The sequence below is a fragment of the Oreochromis niloticus genome, linkage group LG4, assembly GCF_001858045.2.
Source record: "Oreochromis niloticus isolate F11D_XX linkage group LG4, O_niloticus_UMD_NMBU, whole genome shotgun sequence".
NCBI classification, from domain to species: Eukaryota; Metazoa; Chordata; class Actinopteri; order Cichliformes; family Cichlidae; genus Oreochromis; species Oreochromis niloticus.
Window position 1 is genome coordinate 21,735,847 of NC_031969.2, and position 19,101 is coordinate 21,754,947.

General features: G+C 41.1%; 1 protein-coding gene and 1 long non-coding RNA gene across 2 annotated transcripts; both read right to left on the reverse strand.

Moving 5' to 3' along the window:
• Positions 1–6,924: 6,924 nt before the first annotated feature.
• Positions 6,925–17,583, reverse strand: LOC100691467 (immunoglobulin lambda-1 light chain-like). Its single transcript, XM_025906304.1, has 4 exons — positions 17,480–17,583; positions 17,069–17,391; positions 8,091–8,124; positions 6,925–7,339 (listed from the first exon to the last, which is right to left on the reverse strand). The coding sequence occupies exons 1-4, from the start codon at positions 17,517–17,519 to the stop codon at positions 7,017–7,019; spliced, it is 720 nt and encodes a 239-aa protein (XP_025762089.1). The 5' UTR covers positions 17,520–17,583; the 3' UTR covers positions 6,925–7,016.
• On the reverse strand, positions 11,766–15,879 carry LOC112846605 (uncharacterized). The gene is made up of 2 exons (XR_003219636.1): positions 15,578–15,879; positions 11,766–12,018 (listed from the first exon to the last, which is right to left on the reverse strand). It is a non-coding gene; the product is annotated as an uncharacterized LOC112846605 (long non-coding RNA).
• Positions 17,584–19,101: the final 1,518 nt, after the last annotated feature.

A 19,101-nucleotide genomic window follows, 5' to 3' on the forward strand; every position in this document is an offset into this window, starting at 1 on the left:
GCTTGTATCCTCGATCTCGTTCTTTCGGTCACTACCCACAGCTCGTGGCCATAGGTGAGGGTAGGGACGTAGATCGACCGGTAAATTGAGAGCTTCGCTTTTACACTCAGCTCCCTCTTCACCACGACGGACCGGTGCAGCGTCCGCATCACTGCAGCCGCAGCACCAATCCGTCTGTCGATCTCCGGCTCCCTTCTCCCATCACTCGCGAACAAGACCCCGAGATACTTGAACTCCTCCACTTGGGGCAGGAACTCATCCCCGACCCGGAGTGGGCACTCCACCCTTTTCCGGCTGAGAACCATGGCCTCAGATTTGGAGGTGCTGATCCTCATTCCCGCTGCTTCACACTCGGCTGCGAACCGTTCCAGTGCGAGCTGGAGGCCTTCACCTGATGAAGCCAACAGAACCACATCATCCGCAAAAAGCAGAGATGAGATTCTGAGGACACCGAAGCGAAAGCCCTCCGCCACTTGGCTGCGCCTAGAAATCCTGTCCATAAAAATTATGAACAGAACCGGTGACAAAGGGCAGCCCTGGCGGAGCCCATCACCCACCGGGAACGAGTCCGACTTATTGCCGGCAATGCGAACCAAACTCTTGCAACGGTTGTATAGGGATCGAATGGCCCGTAGCAATGGGCCAGACACCCCATACTCCCGCAACACCTCCCACAGGACACCCCGAGGGACACGGTCGAATGCCTTCTCCAAGTCCACAAAACACATGTAGACTGGTTGGGCAAACTCCCATGCACCCTCAAGTATCCTTGAGAGGATAAAGAGCTGGTCCAGTGTTCCGCGACCAGGACGAAAACCGCATTGTTCCTCCTGTATCTGAGGTTCGACTAGCGGACGAACTCTCCTTTCCAGCACCCTGGCATAGACTTTCCCAGGGAGGCTGAGGAGTGTGATCCCCCTGTAGTTGGAACACACCCTCCGGTCTCCCTTCTTAAAGATGGGGACCACCACCCCGGTCTGCCAATCCAGGGGTACTGCCCCTGATCTCCACGCAACATTGTAGAGGCGTGTCAACCAGGACAGCCCTACAATGTCCAGAGCCTTCAGGAACTCGGGGCAGACCTCATCAACACCAGGGGCTCTGCCACCAAGGAGTTGTTTAACTACCTCAGTGACCTCGCCCCCGGAAATTGGCGGGTCATTCCCCTCATCCCCAGACTCTGCTTCCTCCTCGGAAGACGTGTCAGTGGGATTAAGGAGGTCCTCGAAGTATTCCTTCCACCGCCTGACAATTTTCTCAGTCGACGTCAGCAGCGCTCCGCCAGCACTATACACAGTGCAGGTAGAGCACCGCTTTCCCCTCCTGAGACGTCTGACGGTTTGCCAGAATCTCTTCGAGGCAGTCCGAAAGTCTTTTTCCATGGCCTCTCCGAACTCCTCCCACACCCGAGTTTTTGCTTCAGCCACTGCCCGAGCCGCATTCCGCTTGGCCTGTCGATACCTGTCAGCTGCCCCCGGAGTCCCACAGGCTAACCAAGCCCGATAGGACTCCTTCTTCAGCCTGGTGGCTCCCTTCACCTCTGGTGTCCACCATTTGGTTCGGGGATTACCACCACGGCAGGCACCAACCACCTTGCGGCCGCAGCTCAATGCAGCAGCTTCGGCGATGGAGACGCTGAACATGGTCCACTCGGACTCAATGTCCCCAGTCTCCCTCGGAATGCTGTTGAAGCTCTGCCGGAGGTGTGCGTTGAAGATCTCGCGGACTGGGGCCTCTGCTAGACGTTCCCAGCACACCCTCACTACGCGTTTAGGTGCACCGGGTCTGTCCAGCGTCCTCCCCCGCCACCTGATCCAACTCACCACCAGGTGGTGATCAGTTGACAGCTCAGCCCCTCTCTTTACCCGAGTGTCCAGAACATATGGTCGCAGGTCTGGTGATACGATTACAAAATCGATCATCGACCTGCGGCCTAGAGCGTCCTGGTGCCACGTGCACTTATGGACACTCTTATGTTCGAACAAGGTGTTCGTTATGGCCAAACTGTGATTTGCACAGAAGTCCAATAACAAAACACCGCTCGGATTCAGATCAGGGAGGCCGTTCCTCCCAATCACGCCCCTCCAGGTCTCGCTGTTGTTACCCACGTGAGCATTGAAGTCTCCCAGCAGGACAACAGAGTCTCCAGATGGGGCACCTTCCAGCAACCCCCCCCCCCCAGGGACTTGAAGCGAGATCGATCAACTGTAGACCAGACAACAAACGACGGAGGCCCAGAAAAGTGCAATCAAACGATGAGTTTATTGACAACGGAGAACAACCGTCAGCATATGGCTTATTTGCTCTGACAGAAATACACTTAGTTCTGGTTTTATAGCATAGAGGATCACACCCCCACATACACGTCAATACAGGTCAAAAATACATTATGTCCAGTCATTGTTTACAGACAAGGGTACATCTTGTACATCTTAATAACTATAAACAGACATATAACTTCTCTTTTTGATAACACCTTCCTTTTAAGGTAATAACTTCAAGCTTCAGGGCCTCTAAGGGCTAATAATGGACCCTCGTCCTCAATCACTAAGTAGACTGAATTGGCGCAGGTCTCAAATAAGAAGCAGAAGACACTTGGGCCTTCGCTCAGGCCTGCTACTAGATTTATGTGTATTGTAAGCATGCATGCAATTAACCTGCTATGTTCTCATCTTCCCTCAACATGTATCACCTGGACACTCTCACCAGTGAAGCTTAAAACCCTCTTGGATAGAACATCAACTCTAAACAAGCACAGTTATGCATTGTGTATAAAATAAACTCAACCTGTGAATAAAATGAATGTGATGACAAACATATTCAATGCAATATGAACCCTGTAAACAATATTACTGATAAAATAATACTGTAGAACATGTTATTAATGCATTTATCATAAGGCAGATTATATGGCTGCAATAAAAGAATCTCTAAATCCCAACAGACTCTAAGAAGGCTGGGTACTCTGAACTGCCACTCGGCGCATAAGCGCAGATGACAGTCAGGACCCGTTCCCCGACCCTAAGGTGCAGGGAACAAACCCTCTCATCCACCGGGAAAAACCCCAACGTACCGGCAGCAAGCCGAGGGATATTAGAATACCCACCCCAGCCCGCCGCCTCTCACCAGGGGCAACTCCAGACTGAGACAGAGTCCAGCCCCTCTCCAGGAGACTGGTTCCAGAGCCCAAGCCATGCGTAGAGGTGAGCCCGACTATATCTAGCCGGTACCTCTCAATCTGACGCACTAACTCAGGCTCCTTCCCCACCAGAGAGGTGACATTCCATGTCCCTATTGCCAGTCTTGGCAGCCGGGGATCAGTCCGCCAGGGCCTCCGCCAGGGCCTCCGCTCCTGGCCGCCGCCCAGCACACAATGCACCCGACCCCTATGGCGCCTCCTGCGGGTGGTGGGCCTGCGGGAGGATGGGCCAATGTCTCCTCTTCGGGCTGTGCCCGGCCGGGCCCCATGGACTAAGGCCCGGCCACCAGACGCTCGCCCTCGGGCACCCTCCCCGGGCCTGGCTCCAGGGCGGGGCCCCGGTAACCCTATCCCGGGCAGGGTAAACTGTTCCCTCGATATTCTCTTCATAAGGGTCTTCTGAATCGCTCTTTGTCTGGTCCCTCACCCAAGACCAATTTGCCATGGGAGACCCTACCAGGGGGCAAAAGCCCCCAGACAACATACCCCCTGGGATCCCTGGGACACACAAACCCCTCCACCACGATAAGGTAGCGATTCACGGAGAGGAACACAATTCCTGAATAACAAAAATATTATTCTGCAACATATCTGAATAACAAAAAGCTTAACTTAAGAAATGTTAAACATGACATGTATCAAGCTGTAAACATGAAACTTACTTTCAAAGCGATGAGCACCATATTCATACATAATTTATGTAATCATGTCATGTGTTTCAACAAAGTGAAGTTAACTGTGACCTTTAGTTAACAAACAGAATTCCTCTGAAACCTCCTCAAACCAATGAGCACAATTTTTCATGCATACTGTATGCACTCATATGTTTTCCAAAAACCTTTTTGTACTACTTAGCTGCCTTGTTTTTGAAAAAGTTGTTGTATCTCATTAATGTAAGTCGCTCAAAGCGTTCACTTGACAGTCTGTTCCTTCTGGGCGTAAGAACAAGATTGCCCAGCCTAAAAAGCCTTTCGACTGGTGCGCTTGATGGTGTGGCTGTGTTGTACCTCAGTGAAATGGCCCCTAAATCCTGGGAAACTGGCTAAGAACACCGAGCTCAGACCCCGCAGATTTTAAATATTCCATCACCTCTGTTTCAGCAGAGTAGGTACAGCCGTCCTCCTCAAATGAAAAAAAGTCATCAGTGGAGTCAGCAGGGTTCTTGTGATCTTGAGCATGTTGTTGGTCTTCAAGAGACCACGCACGGCACTCTGTAGTAAGCATTGCCCTAACCATGTCTTTTTTCTCTTCTTCTCTGATCCAGCGTAACTTAAATTTAGGCAAAGTGACTGCACCCAGGAGAGCTTCTTTATTGTCCATCATTGAGGAAAAGCGCACCTTGATCGCCTATGAGACAGAAATACATCAGACATGTCACATAAGAGCATGATAAATAAAACAAAAATGTATTTTAGGGTAAGGCCAAAATTTAGCAATTTGTATTATATATGTATAAAAAAAAAAATCCCCTGCGAGCAGTCAATCGTTCAAGCTCGGATCCTCTACCAGAGGCCTGGGAGCTTGAGGGTCCTGCGCAGTATCTTAGCTGTTCCTAGGACTGCGCTCTTCTGGACAGAGATCTCTGATGTTGTTCCTGGGATCTGCTGGAGCCACTCGCCTAGTTTGGGAGTCACCGCACCTAGTGCTCTGATTACCACTGGGACCATTGTTACCTTCACCCCCCACATTTTCTCGACCTCTTCTCTGAGCCCTTGGTATTTCTTTAGCTTCTTGTGTTCCTTCTTTCTGATGTTGCTGTCATTGGGAACCGCTACATCGATGACTACGGCCGTCTTCTTCTGTTTGTCTACCACCACTATATCCGGTTGGTTAGCCACCACCATTTTGTCCGTCTGTATCTGGAAGTCCCACAGGATCTTAGCTTGGTCATTCTCCACCACCCTTCAGGGCGTCTCCCATTTTGACCTCGGAACTTTCAGGCCATACTCGGCACAGATGTTTCTGTATGCTATGCTGGCCACTTGGTTATGGCGTTCCATGTATGCCTTACCTGCTAGCATTTTGCACCCTGCTGTTATGTGCTGGATTGCCTCAGGGGCATCTTTACACAGCCTGCACCTGGGGTCTTGCCTGGTGTGATAGACCCCAGGCTCTATGGATCTTGTACTCAGAGCTTGTTCTTGTGCTGCCATGATTAGTGCCTCTGTGCTGTCTTTCAGTCCAGCTTTGTCCAGCCACTGGTAGGATTTCTGGATATCAGCCACCTCCGCTATCTGCCGGTGGTACATACTGTGCAGGGGCTTGTCCTTCTATGATGGTTCCTCGCCTTCCTCCTCTTTCTTGGGTTTCTGCTGCCTGAGGTATTCCCTGAGCACACGGTCGGTTGGGGCCATCTTCGTGATGTATTCGTGGATGTTCGTTGTCTCATCCTGGACTGTGGTGCTGACACTCACCAGTCCCCGGCCTCCTTCCTTCCACTTAGCGTACAGCGTCAGGTTGCTGGACTTGGGGTGAAACCCTCTGTGCATGGTCAGGAGCTTTCTTGTCTTGATGTCAGTGGCTTCTATCTCCTCCTTTGGCCAGCTTATTATCCCAGCTGGGTACCTGATCATGGGCAGGGCGTAGGTGTTGGTAGCCCGGATCTTGTTCTTACCGTTCAGCTGACTCCTCAGGACTTGCCTGACCCTCTGCAGGTACTTGGTTGTTGCAGCTTTTCTATCGTCTAACCTCTTCATGATTCCCATTTGCCTGTGGGATCCCCAGATACTTGTAACTGTGCTCTATGTCTGCAATGTTTCCTTCTGGTAGTTCGATCCCCTCAGTTCTGACTACCTTCCCTCTCAGAGTTTAATTTTACCTTTAAATTAATGAAATTAAATAATGATATTCGGCGAGTTTAATTATTTTACAATTTAACGTAAGTACATTGTAAGTAACTGTAATTCAAATACCTAAAAATGAACAGTAATCAGTTACTCTACTTTTTCAGTGGAAAAGTAATTCAATTACAGTAACGCAGTAACGTGTTACACCTAACACTGTTGGTTATATATAATGGTCTTAATGTTCAATGCAAAACAGCAAATGACAGCAGAACGATGCAGAAAGGTTTTGTTTCATAACTGGACTCCATTTAGTGTTCTTTAAGAGTAAATAAGTTATGTTTAGACAAACATCAAACAGTATTGTGCTAACTGTCTCTGAATGTTCAAACAATATGAATTGAAATATTTCCAGTAAACAGCAGGTCCATTTTATTTTATAGCGAGCTTATTTGCCATTTACTTGAGTTACTAAGACCTGCAGGTGCATCCTGGACATAAAGAAACGGAAGCACAGAGAGGTGATGCTTCACTAACTGAGACTGAAGATTCATTTGCAAGTTTACAACCAACATTTTAAACCAGTGACAGTTGCCTTCTCTCTTACTCAGGAAGAATTATTAAATGATGCTCTCTAGTGTTCAAATATTACTTAGTCTGTATGTCAGAATATACTTGTGTTTTAACTATGGGAGCAACACAATTAAAAATTGTGTGCTTATGAGTGTGTTTTTTTGCACTGTGTGCCCCTCTCTAAAATGTAACAGTTCATTTCAATCACTTTAAATTTATGTTAGTGTGAAACAGTGACACAATTTCCGATTTACTCACAAGAAAACACGTTTTTTTTTAACACAATGCTTTTATTAATTTAATGCAAAATATGAATTCCTGAAAATACTTGTTAAAACCAGCAAATGAATACATGACTTAAACCTTTTGCTTTAATCTGATTTCTAACATGTAAAGACTGTAATGAGCAAACAGCACAAGCAGTAAAGAAGCAGATTTTAAATGCACATTCTGGTCCTCCACTATTCAGTGGGACATTCTGACTTCTTGATGGTTTTCTCTGAAGTCTGTGAGCCCAAAGACACTTTACATGTATAAACCTTATCCATGTTCCAGTCTGATGTCTGGATGGTCAGAGAGCTGCTGATTTGGTAAGTCTGGTCTGGTCTCTGAACAGCAGTGCTGGTAGAGATCCCACTGCTCACTGGACTCCCACCAGCCAACCAGCTCACATCTGCAAAAGGCACAGACTGACTGGACAGACAGACCAGAGAAGCTGTGTTGGACTGGAGCTCAGCACTGGATGGAGGGAAGACTGTCAGGACAGGAGGAGGGAGGCTGGAGCCTGAAAATACATGAAGAATGTTCATGTAACAAAACAAAGAACAATCAAAGGACAGGAGACAATGATAAAAGAACTAATAAAAACAGAAGAAATCAAGATATCAATACGCGTAATAATTGCTATACAATTTGAAAAGAAGCAACACTAATGTGAAAAACAATTTAACATCTGCAAAAATATATAGAAATAATAATCCAACATATCATTTGAATTTCTTCAAAATGTTTCCGAAATAAAATATGACTAGTTACTGTTTAACTTTTCATGTAAGACATCTTGAATTTATTTCTGGAAGTTATTTTTGGCATAACATGTCAGCTTTGGTGAGTAATTTTCTTTCATTTTTAAAAAAAACCTGTTGGGCCAGGTTCTAATCACTTAAAATTAATTTTTTAACTTCAATAACACTGTTAACTACTATTCAAGAAAGAGAAAACAGGCCTATGTATTTTTATTTAATTGCCAACCTAAATATAAATTAAAACATTATGGAAACAATAAGAGTGAACAACAACATATTTCACATATTATCCAGTGAACAACATTTATATAAAAATATATAAATTTGGTTTGACACATTTCACATTGTTTAAATATAATGAATTCATGTCTCCTGCACATAAGTCAACCAAATTTCATGTTGTACAAAATCATAAAAATGATGCAGAACAAGAAATATATTGAATTAAGTAGTCATCAGTAGATTTGTGCAAAATCTGTCTTGTTTTATGATCAGTTAAAAAGTACTTACTTGTCACAATCAGCTTGGTGCCTTGTCCGAATACCACAGTGATTCAGTTTGTATACATGGCTGTACAAAAACCTCCTGACTGTCACTGATGAGGGGAGAGGAACTGAAACATCCTGTAGAGACCAACTTTCACTGTCAACATCTCATTCACTTAATCAATCTGTTTGTATTTTTTAACTATGTTTCTCTGTGTGTAGTCATGCTTATTCCTTCATGTCACTTGTTTTGTGCAATATTTAATAAAGTCCTCATTATTGGTCGGAATTAATCAAGGCTGTAATGTCTCTCAATAAGATTTTAGTCACAGTCTGCTTCACTATGATGCAGCTTTCTTGGGAGAGTCTTCCCATGTCTGACAGAAACTCACTGCAGAGTCTCCTGTCTCTGCATGATTGATAATAGACTGCAAATCAGTGTTTGGTCAGGATTTAGAATTGCATTTGTCTGAGGAGAATCCTGCTGAAAAGGCAGGTGAGCTGGAAGAACGACAAAATCTCACAACTGAGGAGAAGAACCAGGAACCTGTTTGTACCAGCTGACATAAAAGCTTTCAGTTTTCAGCATTTGAGCAGAACCTCTTGTCTGGAAGAAATTGTTAGGAGGTTGGTTACTTGGGTCAACACTTTTGCTGAATCCCCACCTCTCAGAAAATAAAAACAGATTATAAAATGAAGCAGAAGGATCTCTTACATGTTAGAGCAGATAAAACAGTGTAAATTGTCACATAGTGTTTGATTACTATGTCTTACAAAGAAATCAAATGTTGGCCTTGTCCTAACATTTCTTCATTTCCATTTTTATAAATGTGGTTTTGATTAATCTAAATTAAGTTTCTTTAAATTTTCTCAATCTAGAAGATCTAATGAGACTTTAGTGTAGCTTTAATTTTAATAGCTGCATCTTATTAACGTTCTTAATAAGTATTAAGTGTTAAACAAAGTGTAACAGTGATCAAATTTGTGTAATCTAAATACTATTACATTTACTCTAGCTAGTTTTAATAATGAAGGTTAAAAATAATTTTTAAAAAATTAGATAGCCGTTGTTTAATAACGGGTTATTTGAAGGTTATATATTACCTTGAGTTTTCTTGATGGGACTATCTTCAAGTGAAACCATATGAAAAAGAAATAGGAAAAACTTATAAAAGACTTACATCAGCTTTAGCTTGCTTCATACAATCATATAAGGCTTATATGATTTACTCATGAAAGTGGCCACTTTCTCATTACTTTCATATATTGTTTTAGGAAGTATCCAAAACATACAAGTTTCATTTATATATATTTTTCAAGGGATCTTATATCTGTTCTCACTCTTGTATGCTTTTCATACAAGGTTCACACAAGACAGATACAAACTTTATAAGATTTAGATATATCTTTTCCATATGGGAAAGATTCATAGAAAGCAGAAATAATGCTGAAGAGGTTTTTTCCCACAATGTAAATAACTGTGATATGGAATCATCAGCAGAGTCATCCCATGTCTGACAGTAATGCACTGCTCCTGTTTCTGTCCGCTTGATATTTAAGTGATAATCAATATTTGATGAGGATGTAGAGTTGAATCTGTCTGAATCTTGTTTCAAAGCTGTGTGAGCTGCCAACATAGTGAAATCTTAGAGCATACCGAGGAACCCCTCCAGGAACTTGTTTATACCAGCTAACAGAATTCCTATCATCTCTCTCAGTGTTGCAGTTGACAACAGCTTCTTGACCTGAAGAAACTGTGTGGACAGCAGCCGTCTGAGTCAACGCTATCACTGCATCAACATCTGCCAGTCACTTTCTTAATTCCTCATCCTCTTCTGTAGAGCTAGCTAGATTCTGAAGTACCTGAAGACATCTGCACTCCTTCCAGCCTACTTTGACTCTCGAGCATAAATGCTATAAATGAACAAAAAGCAATGATTCTGTTTTGAAAATGTAAGGAGTAGAAAGTAGATATATTTGTGTTAAAAAGTACAGTAACAAAGTATTTATACTTGGTTCTTCCCACCTCTGGGGATAGAGGTTCCAAAGCCAAGTAAGCTGCCATAATGACTTTGACAAATGCTGCAGCTCTTCTTCTGACACGAACCAATAGACATGAACATATTTCCCCGGTGCTTGCCTATCTTCACTGGCTTGCTGTTCACTTCAGAATTGATTTTAAAATTTTATTGTTGACTTACAAAGCCCTGAATTGGATATTTGTCTGACCTCTTACAGCCTTGTGTGCCCTCTAGATCTCGTCGATCAAATGATCTTTTGCTTTTAGCCATAACAAGGTCGAGGCTGGTTCACAGAGGCGATCAAGCGTTTGGGGTTGTAACGCCTAAACTGTGATATAATCTACATCAGTGGTAGGCAACTGCAGGCCTCGAGGGCCAGTGTCCTGCAGATTTTAGATATCACCCTGGGTCAACAAACCTGAATCAAATGATTAGTTCATTACCAGGCCTCTGGAGAACTTCAACACATGTTGAGGAGGTCATTTAGCAATTTGAATCAGCTGTATTGGATCATAGACACATCTAAAACCTGCAGGACACTGACACTCGAGGCCTGGAGTTGCCTACCACTGATCTACCCTTACACATCAGACAGGCTCCTGCTGTCAATCTTTTTAAATCTCATCTTAAAACACTTTTGCATTCATTGGCTTTTAATACAGTAAGAGAGTTCTTTGATATTTATTTGGTATTTGGTGTTTGATACTAATATTATAAGTTATTTGGTACTAGTTATTTTGTATTTTTATACAGCACTTTGGTCAGTTGCTGTTGTAGTTAAATTTGCTATGTGAATAAAAAATAGAAACTAATGTTTAGACCATCTAACATAATTCAACCATTTCTCTGTGTTGCAGTTGAGAACACCTTCTTTAGCTAGAGTGGACAGCAGGTATCTGAATTAACACTAACACTGCATTAGCATCTGCCAACACACAGAAAGAACATGTGTGAAATGTCTTTCTCCAAAAAGATGGGCTATGAAACAGATGAGAACAACATCTTACACTTTAGAGAAGTGATGAGAGAGCAGACAGTCCCCAGCATGTTGTCAGTGTGAGGTGTAAACATCCTTTACTATTCAGCTGAGATGAGAAAAGAATTGTAGTGAGAAGAGAAGCAACAGATAAAATTTAATTTAGCTGCATTTTCACTTCATATGAAACATTTTTGAACTTTAACAGTATCTATTTAGGTTGATTAATGTGATTTACTGCAGCTAGAATGTGACAGTTATCAGAATTTTAGACAATCATTTATCACATTGCTGTTATTTAAAAACATGTATATCATTGTGTACATATATGTGACAACTTGTGTTGTTGGTGGTCGTCATATTCCTCGATATTATATACTTTCAGTGATGATTGTTAAAATATATCAAAAAGAGTAATTCAGTGTTTATAAAAACACTCTCGAAAGTTGGTGGGTTTTCACTGATGAACATTAAAATAAATAAAACACTCTCGAAACAATAAACACACTATTTGAAGGTGGTGAGTTTCCACTGAGTTTGTTGAATGGGTCTTTTGTCAGCATGTGAAAAAAAGAGCATCAAAAAGCAGAAGTATCAGTGGGGAGGTTTTTGTCACAGTGTAAATCACTGTGATAGAGCAGAGTTAGAGTCGTCCCATGTCTGACAGTAATAAACTGCAGAGTCTCCCTCCTCCACATTTCTAATGATCAAACGATAATCTGATGTTGACTGATGAGTGGATGTGAATTTTGAAGAGGAGAACCCAGAGCCATAGGTTGGAGAACTAGAGTCATAACGAAAAAACAGCACAAACTGAGGAACTCCTCCTGGAATCTGTTTATACCAAAAGGTATACTAACTAACAGTCCCCAGGTTACAGTCCATGGTGGCTGTCTCTCCTTTCCTCACTGATAAAACAGGAGGTTTCTGTGTCAGCACCGTCACACCACTCACACCTGCAAACAACATGAAGACATGGAGTCAAGAGCAGGGTTTTAATAGTTTCGCAATTTTCATTATTTTTTATTTTTATTTCGTTTTGACTTCAGATTTTCAATTTTATATTAGTTTTAATTAGTTTTTACCAATTGTTTGCTAGTTTAGTTTAGTTTTTATTTTTTTGAAAATCCTTAGTTTCAGTTTAGTTTTGATTAGTTTCAGTTATAGTTTTAGTTGTGTTTGCAATAAAGTGTAACAAAATCCCAGTTTCATCATATCAGTCATTCTCTTCTGCTTATCCTTGGGTATGTTGCTATTCCAGCTACCATACCCTGCACCCTGCACAGGTCGCCTGTCTGTCGCAGGGCTAACACGCAGAGACAGACAACTCACATTCCCACCTATGGGTTCTTTAAATAAATAAATGAAGGCAGATGAACAACCATTGATACCAGGCAACTATAAAATGTATATCTTGGCCCCAATGAGACTATTAACTCTTGCAGCACCGGGTGTTTGTAATTTTGGTCCAAGTGAATTGATAAACTTTTTGAAGGCAATTGACTCACACAGTTATGTAGATATCCCAGTCCTGTTGTCTCGGGATGCATCACGCTGCCTTGCCTGGTGTTAGCTTCTGTTTCTGGGGATGAGGGTTGGGCGTGCTCCCTTACCTTCTCCAGGTAAGCTAGGTTAGCCTTCTTGTGTGAGCTTTTCAAGTGCACTTTAAGGTTTGTGGGATTTCTTTCCCTTTAGAAATGTCCCTCATAATTTGTCTCTTTCCACTACAAGACACTTGCTTTATCCAAAACCAGGGGCGATTCTAGGATCAGAGCTTTGGGGGTGCTGAGCACCCAGAGAGCTGCCCAGCCAGGCAAAATAAACTTTTACACGTCACGATGAGACTTCTTCCCTGTCTCTGTTAGTCCCTGCATCCTTAAATGTCTCCAGTTGTCCCGAGTTTTCTATGACTGTCTCCTTGGTGCATTTAAACCCCTGTTCCTCCCTGTTCTCATCGTCTGTTGTCTTCGTCTCTGTTATCAGTCATCATAATTTTACCATCTCTGTGCAAGTCTGCAAATTTCTTTATTAAATCATATGATTTTTAAATTCATTAAGTCTCTCTGTGCCTGGGTCCTCGTCACAAAACATGACATTACTGTTTTGTACATTTTAACACAATTTAATCCCCACATTTGTGAAAGAAAAACAAAACACTTTTTTGAAAAGTCTGTAACAAAATCATAAACTCTGATAAAGTTTATTTAAATGCTGCAAAAGAAGAATGAATTGGAATTAAAAAAAACATATCCTAACCTTAATTACTGGGGGAGAATAATGAATGATGCTCATGGTGAGTAAAAAGTAAACTGAGTGCATTTTTTGGACAGAGATTCACTTTTAATGAGTATGTATAATATAATACAGATACATAAAAAACACTCCCAAAACAGAATAAGTTATTACGAATAAATTATTACAAAATATTAATAAAAAAATATAAAAATGGAGGCAACTTTGCCTGTGGTAGAATGTATACAATGTATGTAAAAATCTTTACTGCAGATACTAATTTGACTAATTTAATAATACTAATTTTGTGTTGTAAGATTTATGAGTTTCATGCTTTCATAGTGGTACTTGGGAGAGCTTGACATTTTCCCAATGGTACACACTGTAAAAAGTTTGAGAAACACTGATAAGGTAATTTATGTGTGCTTTTGGAAGACATTTAAAGCTGCAGTACAGAAGCTTTGAAACAAGCTAGCTTAAACCATTTTTAGAATATAAACAGAGCACTCTGCTTCTCGTTACAGCTCCTCACTCCACCAGGGCTGTTTGGCACTTTCTGATAGTGTGCAAATGTGATGTACGTACTGCGGCAGTCATACAGACAACTGGACGGTCCAAAAGTTGGCCTACCTATTGCTGGCTGAGGTTTTAGTAGAGTTGTGGCTGAACCACATAAAAATATATCATTAATTTTAATCTCCCCAATCAATGATAATGTTATGTTGGAACGCAACTTCCTGATTGTATGAGTAAAATCAGGTTTTTTCTCTTTGTCAGTTTAACAGTTTCTGTTGTGCCTGTCACTATTCCCAGTCTATTTTCTTACCTGGTTCTTCCTGACCTTGTACTTTCTCCTCACGTTCCCCTCTTTCCCTCTTTGGAATGACAATCATACACAAATAGATTGTATTCAATTAGATGAAAAAATTACATTAATATGAAAAAAATACTATTAAGATCACTAATGAAAAGTCCTCTCTCAGTGTACTTTCAACCAAAAGGCAAATAACCAAACCACATGAACATCTAATAAAAGATATAAATATTGAAACACTGATCCAACATTATCCTTTATTGACGGATCATTTGATCTTACACTTTTACCTGAATGTTGCACCTTTTTTTTGAAAAAAACTTCCTTATATCCATTATGAACCTGGCTGTCTCTCTGTACACAAACACACACACACACACACACACACACACACACAACAGGAGTTATAAGGTTAATGGGCATTCAGTCAGTTAGCTAGTTAGTATCCATTTCAAACAGGACAGTGGTAACAACTTTAGGCTACGGACAATTTTAAGTTTTAGATTTTAAATAGGCTGTATACATTTCAAAGGGAGCAACAGGGCGGTCAAATGTCGCTGATTTTACTACAGAGCAGGACGGATTGTAGGGTAGCAAACATCGCTGGAAAACAAAGTTTTCAACACTGCAGGTTACCTGGGTGTAATGTTTTTCGGCTAAAAAGAAACATGGTCTGACTCCTACCTAACTATATAAAGAGTAACTGCAGGTTAAATGTAGCTAATATGTCCTGTTTTCAGCCAGGCACTTACACCTCCGCTCCGCTGCATCTCAGAGTAGGGGAGAGGCGAGCTGGAACAAACCATTTTGGGAGGGGGGGGAATCTATTATTTTGTTGTTGAAATGTTACGTCTCAACCAAGTACTGTATGCTTTTTATATTTTTAGTAGTGCGTCACAAAAACAGCAAATATTGTCAAAAAAGTAAGAAATCTTTGGGGGTACTTTGATTCATTTTGGGGGGTGCTTCAGCACCCCCCAAAATGGGCTAAAATCGCCCCTGTCCAAAACACAGTCATATTCAAAGTAATCCCAAATTGGACTCTGACGCTTTCTCCCGACTTTTGTTGACATGATGCTACGCGTGGACGGAGCAGCAACACAGACGACCCGACTGAGGTACTTGCCACCTGCAGGCATAATAAGGCACAGCAAGAACATAACCTGGAAAATACACTTCATTCTCACCCTTGACTAACGTATGACACATACACATCAACGAAAACTAAACACATTTTCTCTATAAATTCAGTTAATTTTAGTTAGTTTTGTGAACGGTCATTTCAGTTTTAGTTAGTTTTCCTTTTATTGCAAAGTCTCGTTTTTATTTTTATTTCCGTTAACGAAACTGTTTTTTATTCGTTATTTCGTTAGTTTTCGTTAACGATAATAACCTTGGTCAAGAGAAGCACAAGCACATATGAATCCAACAAATAACTACTAATCTGAAGTATAAATGAGGTTCCATACATGTTAGAGCAGTGATGAGAGCACAGAGAGTCACCAGCATGATTTCACTGTGTGTTGAGACTTGGAACTTGGAAAGAGATAGCATTGCTTCTGTAGGAGGAGAGGAGGTGTGAGCCATTAAATATGTGACAGAAATTCAGAGAGACTGACAGGAGGAGGAGCTAAACCTGCATAGTTTGTGATGTTTTGGGTAACTTATCTTTAGCAGAGGGTAATTCTGTTTTTATATTAATAATTATTGGAGATAGTGATGTCTCCGTCCTCTCCCTTAAAATTGTGGTGTTATATTTCTATGCCCTTCAGATTTATTATTGGTGCTTTAACCATTACCAGTTTTCATATTGTTATAATTAGTCAACAAAAAAAATGCATAACCTTTTGTGTAATGTCACATGAAACTGGAGTGGTTAGGGTTAGGAGAAGCGTAAAATGTTACGCTATTAATGAATATTGAACAACTGAACAAATTGTTCAAATACAGATCACTGTGATACAAACGATTCACAAAAACAAATACCAGTTTCTCTCATCTACATCTTGAGAGTTAAACAATCGGATTATTACTGTGACACATATGATTGCAAACTGATGGAACTGAGCACCACATGTTACTAACACTCAAGATGCACCTGTACAAATCCTGGTGCATAATGCTGGTGGTGAATATCTGTTTGCACACAGGTGTGTACAAACGGGTACTCACCACTGGTTGGCTGCTGCCTCTAAACATATCGTGATTTGTCGGTCTTGTGTGCTGCTCAGTAACATTCAATATTTATTATTTACTCTTATTTATGCTTATGTTGGTTGTTGCTGTGGTTTCCATACTGTGTTGTTCTCTTTTTGCTTGTTTGTTTTTTCCCAGCAGGTGATCAAACAGATTTTTAGTGTCTTTTCTTTCTCTCTCTCTGTTTTTCTTTCCCTCTCCTTCTCTTGAGCCTCTTCCCAACTTCTCTTTTCTTTGTCTTTCCTATCCCCTGGTTCTGGCCATTTCGATTGTAATAACTTAAAAGTAAAAAAGAGAAATCAATACATAAATAATAAATATCCAACAAACTGTGAAAATCAAGTGGACCATTATAGCAAAAGCCGTAACGATCAGCTTGCAAAAAATAAATCTGTTGGACATTTTCCTTGGGCAATAATTCTGATTGCTACAGTGTCAGACAGGATATACAAAAAAGAAAAAACAAAGACTTGAGTCTGATGTCTTTTAAAGTTATATTACTTATAGATAACAGCATACAGTATTGGTCTCCTGTTTTGTATATCATTATTTAAGTAGTTTTGACTGAATAGTCCCCTCTTGGCTTTTTTCATGATTTTCATGATTAATATTAAAATGAAAAACAAGACAAATAACACAGTATTTGAACGTGGTGGGGTTTCAGTGTGTTTCTTGGAGGAGTCTTTTATCAGGATGCCAAAGAGCATAAAAAAGCAGAAGTATCTGTGAGGAGGTTTTTGTCACAGTGTAAATCACCGTGATACCCCACTGTTAGCAGAGCCGTCCCATGTCTGACAGTAATAGACTGCAGAGTCTCCCTCCTCCACATTCTTGATGATCAAACGATAATCTGTTGTTGACTGATGAGTGGATGTGAATTTCGGAGAGGAGAACCCAGAGCCATAGCCTGGAGAACTATCGCTATGATAAAAATACAGCACAAACTGAGGACTTCCTCCTGGAATCTGTTTATGCCAGGCAGCAGCATAGTTAGTAACAGTCCCCAGGTTACAGTCCATGGTGGCCGTCTCTCCTTTCCTCACTGATAGAACAGGTTTCTGTGTCAGCACCGTCACACCACTCACACCTGCAAACAAGAAGAAGACATGGAGTCAAGAGAAACACATTTAAATCTAACACGAGATCTTTTCTTCAGTATATTTCAGACTCTTTACATGTTAGAGCAGTGATGAGAGCACAGAGAGTCACCAGCATGTTGTCAGTGTGTGTTGAGAATACACTTGTAACTTGGAAATAGATTTGACTCCTTCTGTAGTAGTAGAGGAGGTGCGAACCATTAAATATGTCACTGAAACTCAGAGAGACTGACAGGAGGAGGAGCACTGGATTTTTCCCCCCTTTCTCTAACCTGCATTAGTAACATTATTTTCATAAACACTGATGTTGGTAATGTCTTGTTGTTTTCTTCTTCTTTTTCCCTTTATTCATTTCTTTTTTGTTTGTTTATTTGATTGTTGTTTTGATTTTTACAATGGTTACTATCTCCACATCTAAAATGAGGCAGGATTATAGTTGGTTATATTTTACTTAAACTTGTGCTTTATTTCAAAAATACGCCCTGATGTGAATTTTGCTAAATTTAAATTCATCACTGTCGAGAGAACACTGTTAGATATTTTTAATGATACTGAGGTTCTTGTATATCTACCTCACTAAACGTTACGTTAGTGACTACTTTCACACTAACTTGATCAGACTGCTTTTGAAGCTTTTCTCCCAGCACAGCTCTCTGCTCCAGTCCAGGTCACCTCCTGATAGAGGGAGAGCCTGATTAGCTGATCAGCCCCAGCTGCAGTTAAGTAGCAGAGGGGGTTGTTAATCAGCACAGGAGCACAGAGGCTGCAGCCTGAAAATACACAGTGTTCAGCAACTGCAAATTCCATAAAAGTCTGAAAGTATAGAAAATGACACTAATGGTATTAGCATTATTTGCAGCAACATTAAGTTTTCAGCTTAAATGTTCCAAACTATGAAAAACCATTAAGAACATCCAGTGAAAGGGAAGTACAGAAAATATATGCTGTTCCAAAAAAATTAAAGAAACACTTTTTAAGTGTATCGCATCAAGTTAAACTTCTGGTCTGATCAGTCAAGTAGCAGAGGTTTGTTAGATTGTTAATCAATTTCAGCTGCTTTTGTCTTAATGCAATCAACAACAGGTGCACAACACAGGCAATGATGAAAGAACAATCAAAACAAATGATTTTACACATGGAAGTCACTGACATCTTCCCCTATTACTTTTTCTGAGTGTTTCTTCACTAGTTTTGTATTTGGCTATGGTCAGTGTCTTAGCTGGTAGCATGAAGAAAAACCTGGACTCCAACTCCTCCAGTACGGCGGAGGAGTGTGTGTCTCTGGTCCAGTGGATTCCGGGTTCCTACTGGTGCACGACAATACTCATGAGAAGAGAGCATACAGGAACTTCCTGAAGACCAAGTGAACTGTATAAGAGTAGATTTGAGAGTAGAGCTGCAGTAGATTAGTTATGGAGCTGGACTCCATTTAGTTTATTTTATTATGAGAAGTTCAAAGACCAAACCAAAGAGGTAAACTGCCTGAAATTTACCAAATTATAGTGAAATGCAGCCTGAAAATATAATAATATAAATCACATTTTATAGTCCAGGAAAGTCTCATCTAATGTTACAGAGAGCTGACATAACTTCATTTGCATGAAGTTATAAAGATACTGAGACCTGCAGATGTATCCTGGACAGGAAGAGAGGGAGGAGGAGATGTGATGCTTCATTAACTGACTGTGAAGATTTATTTA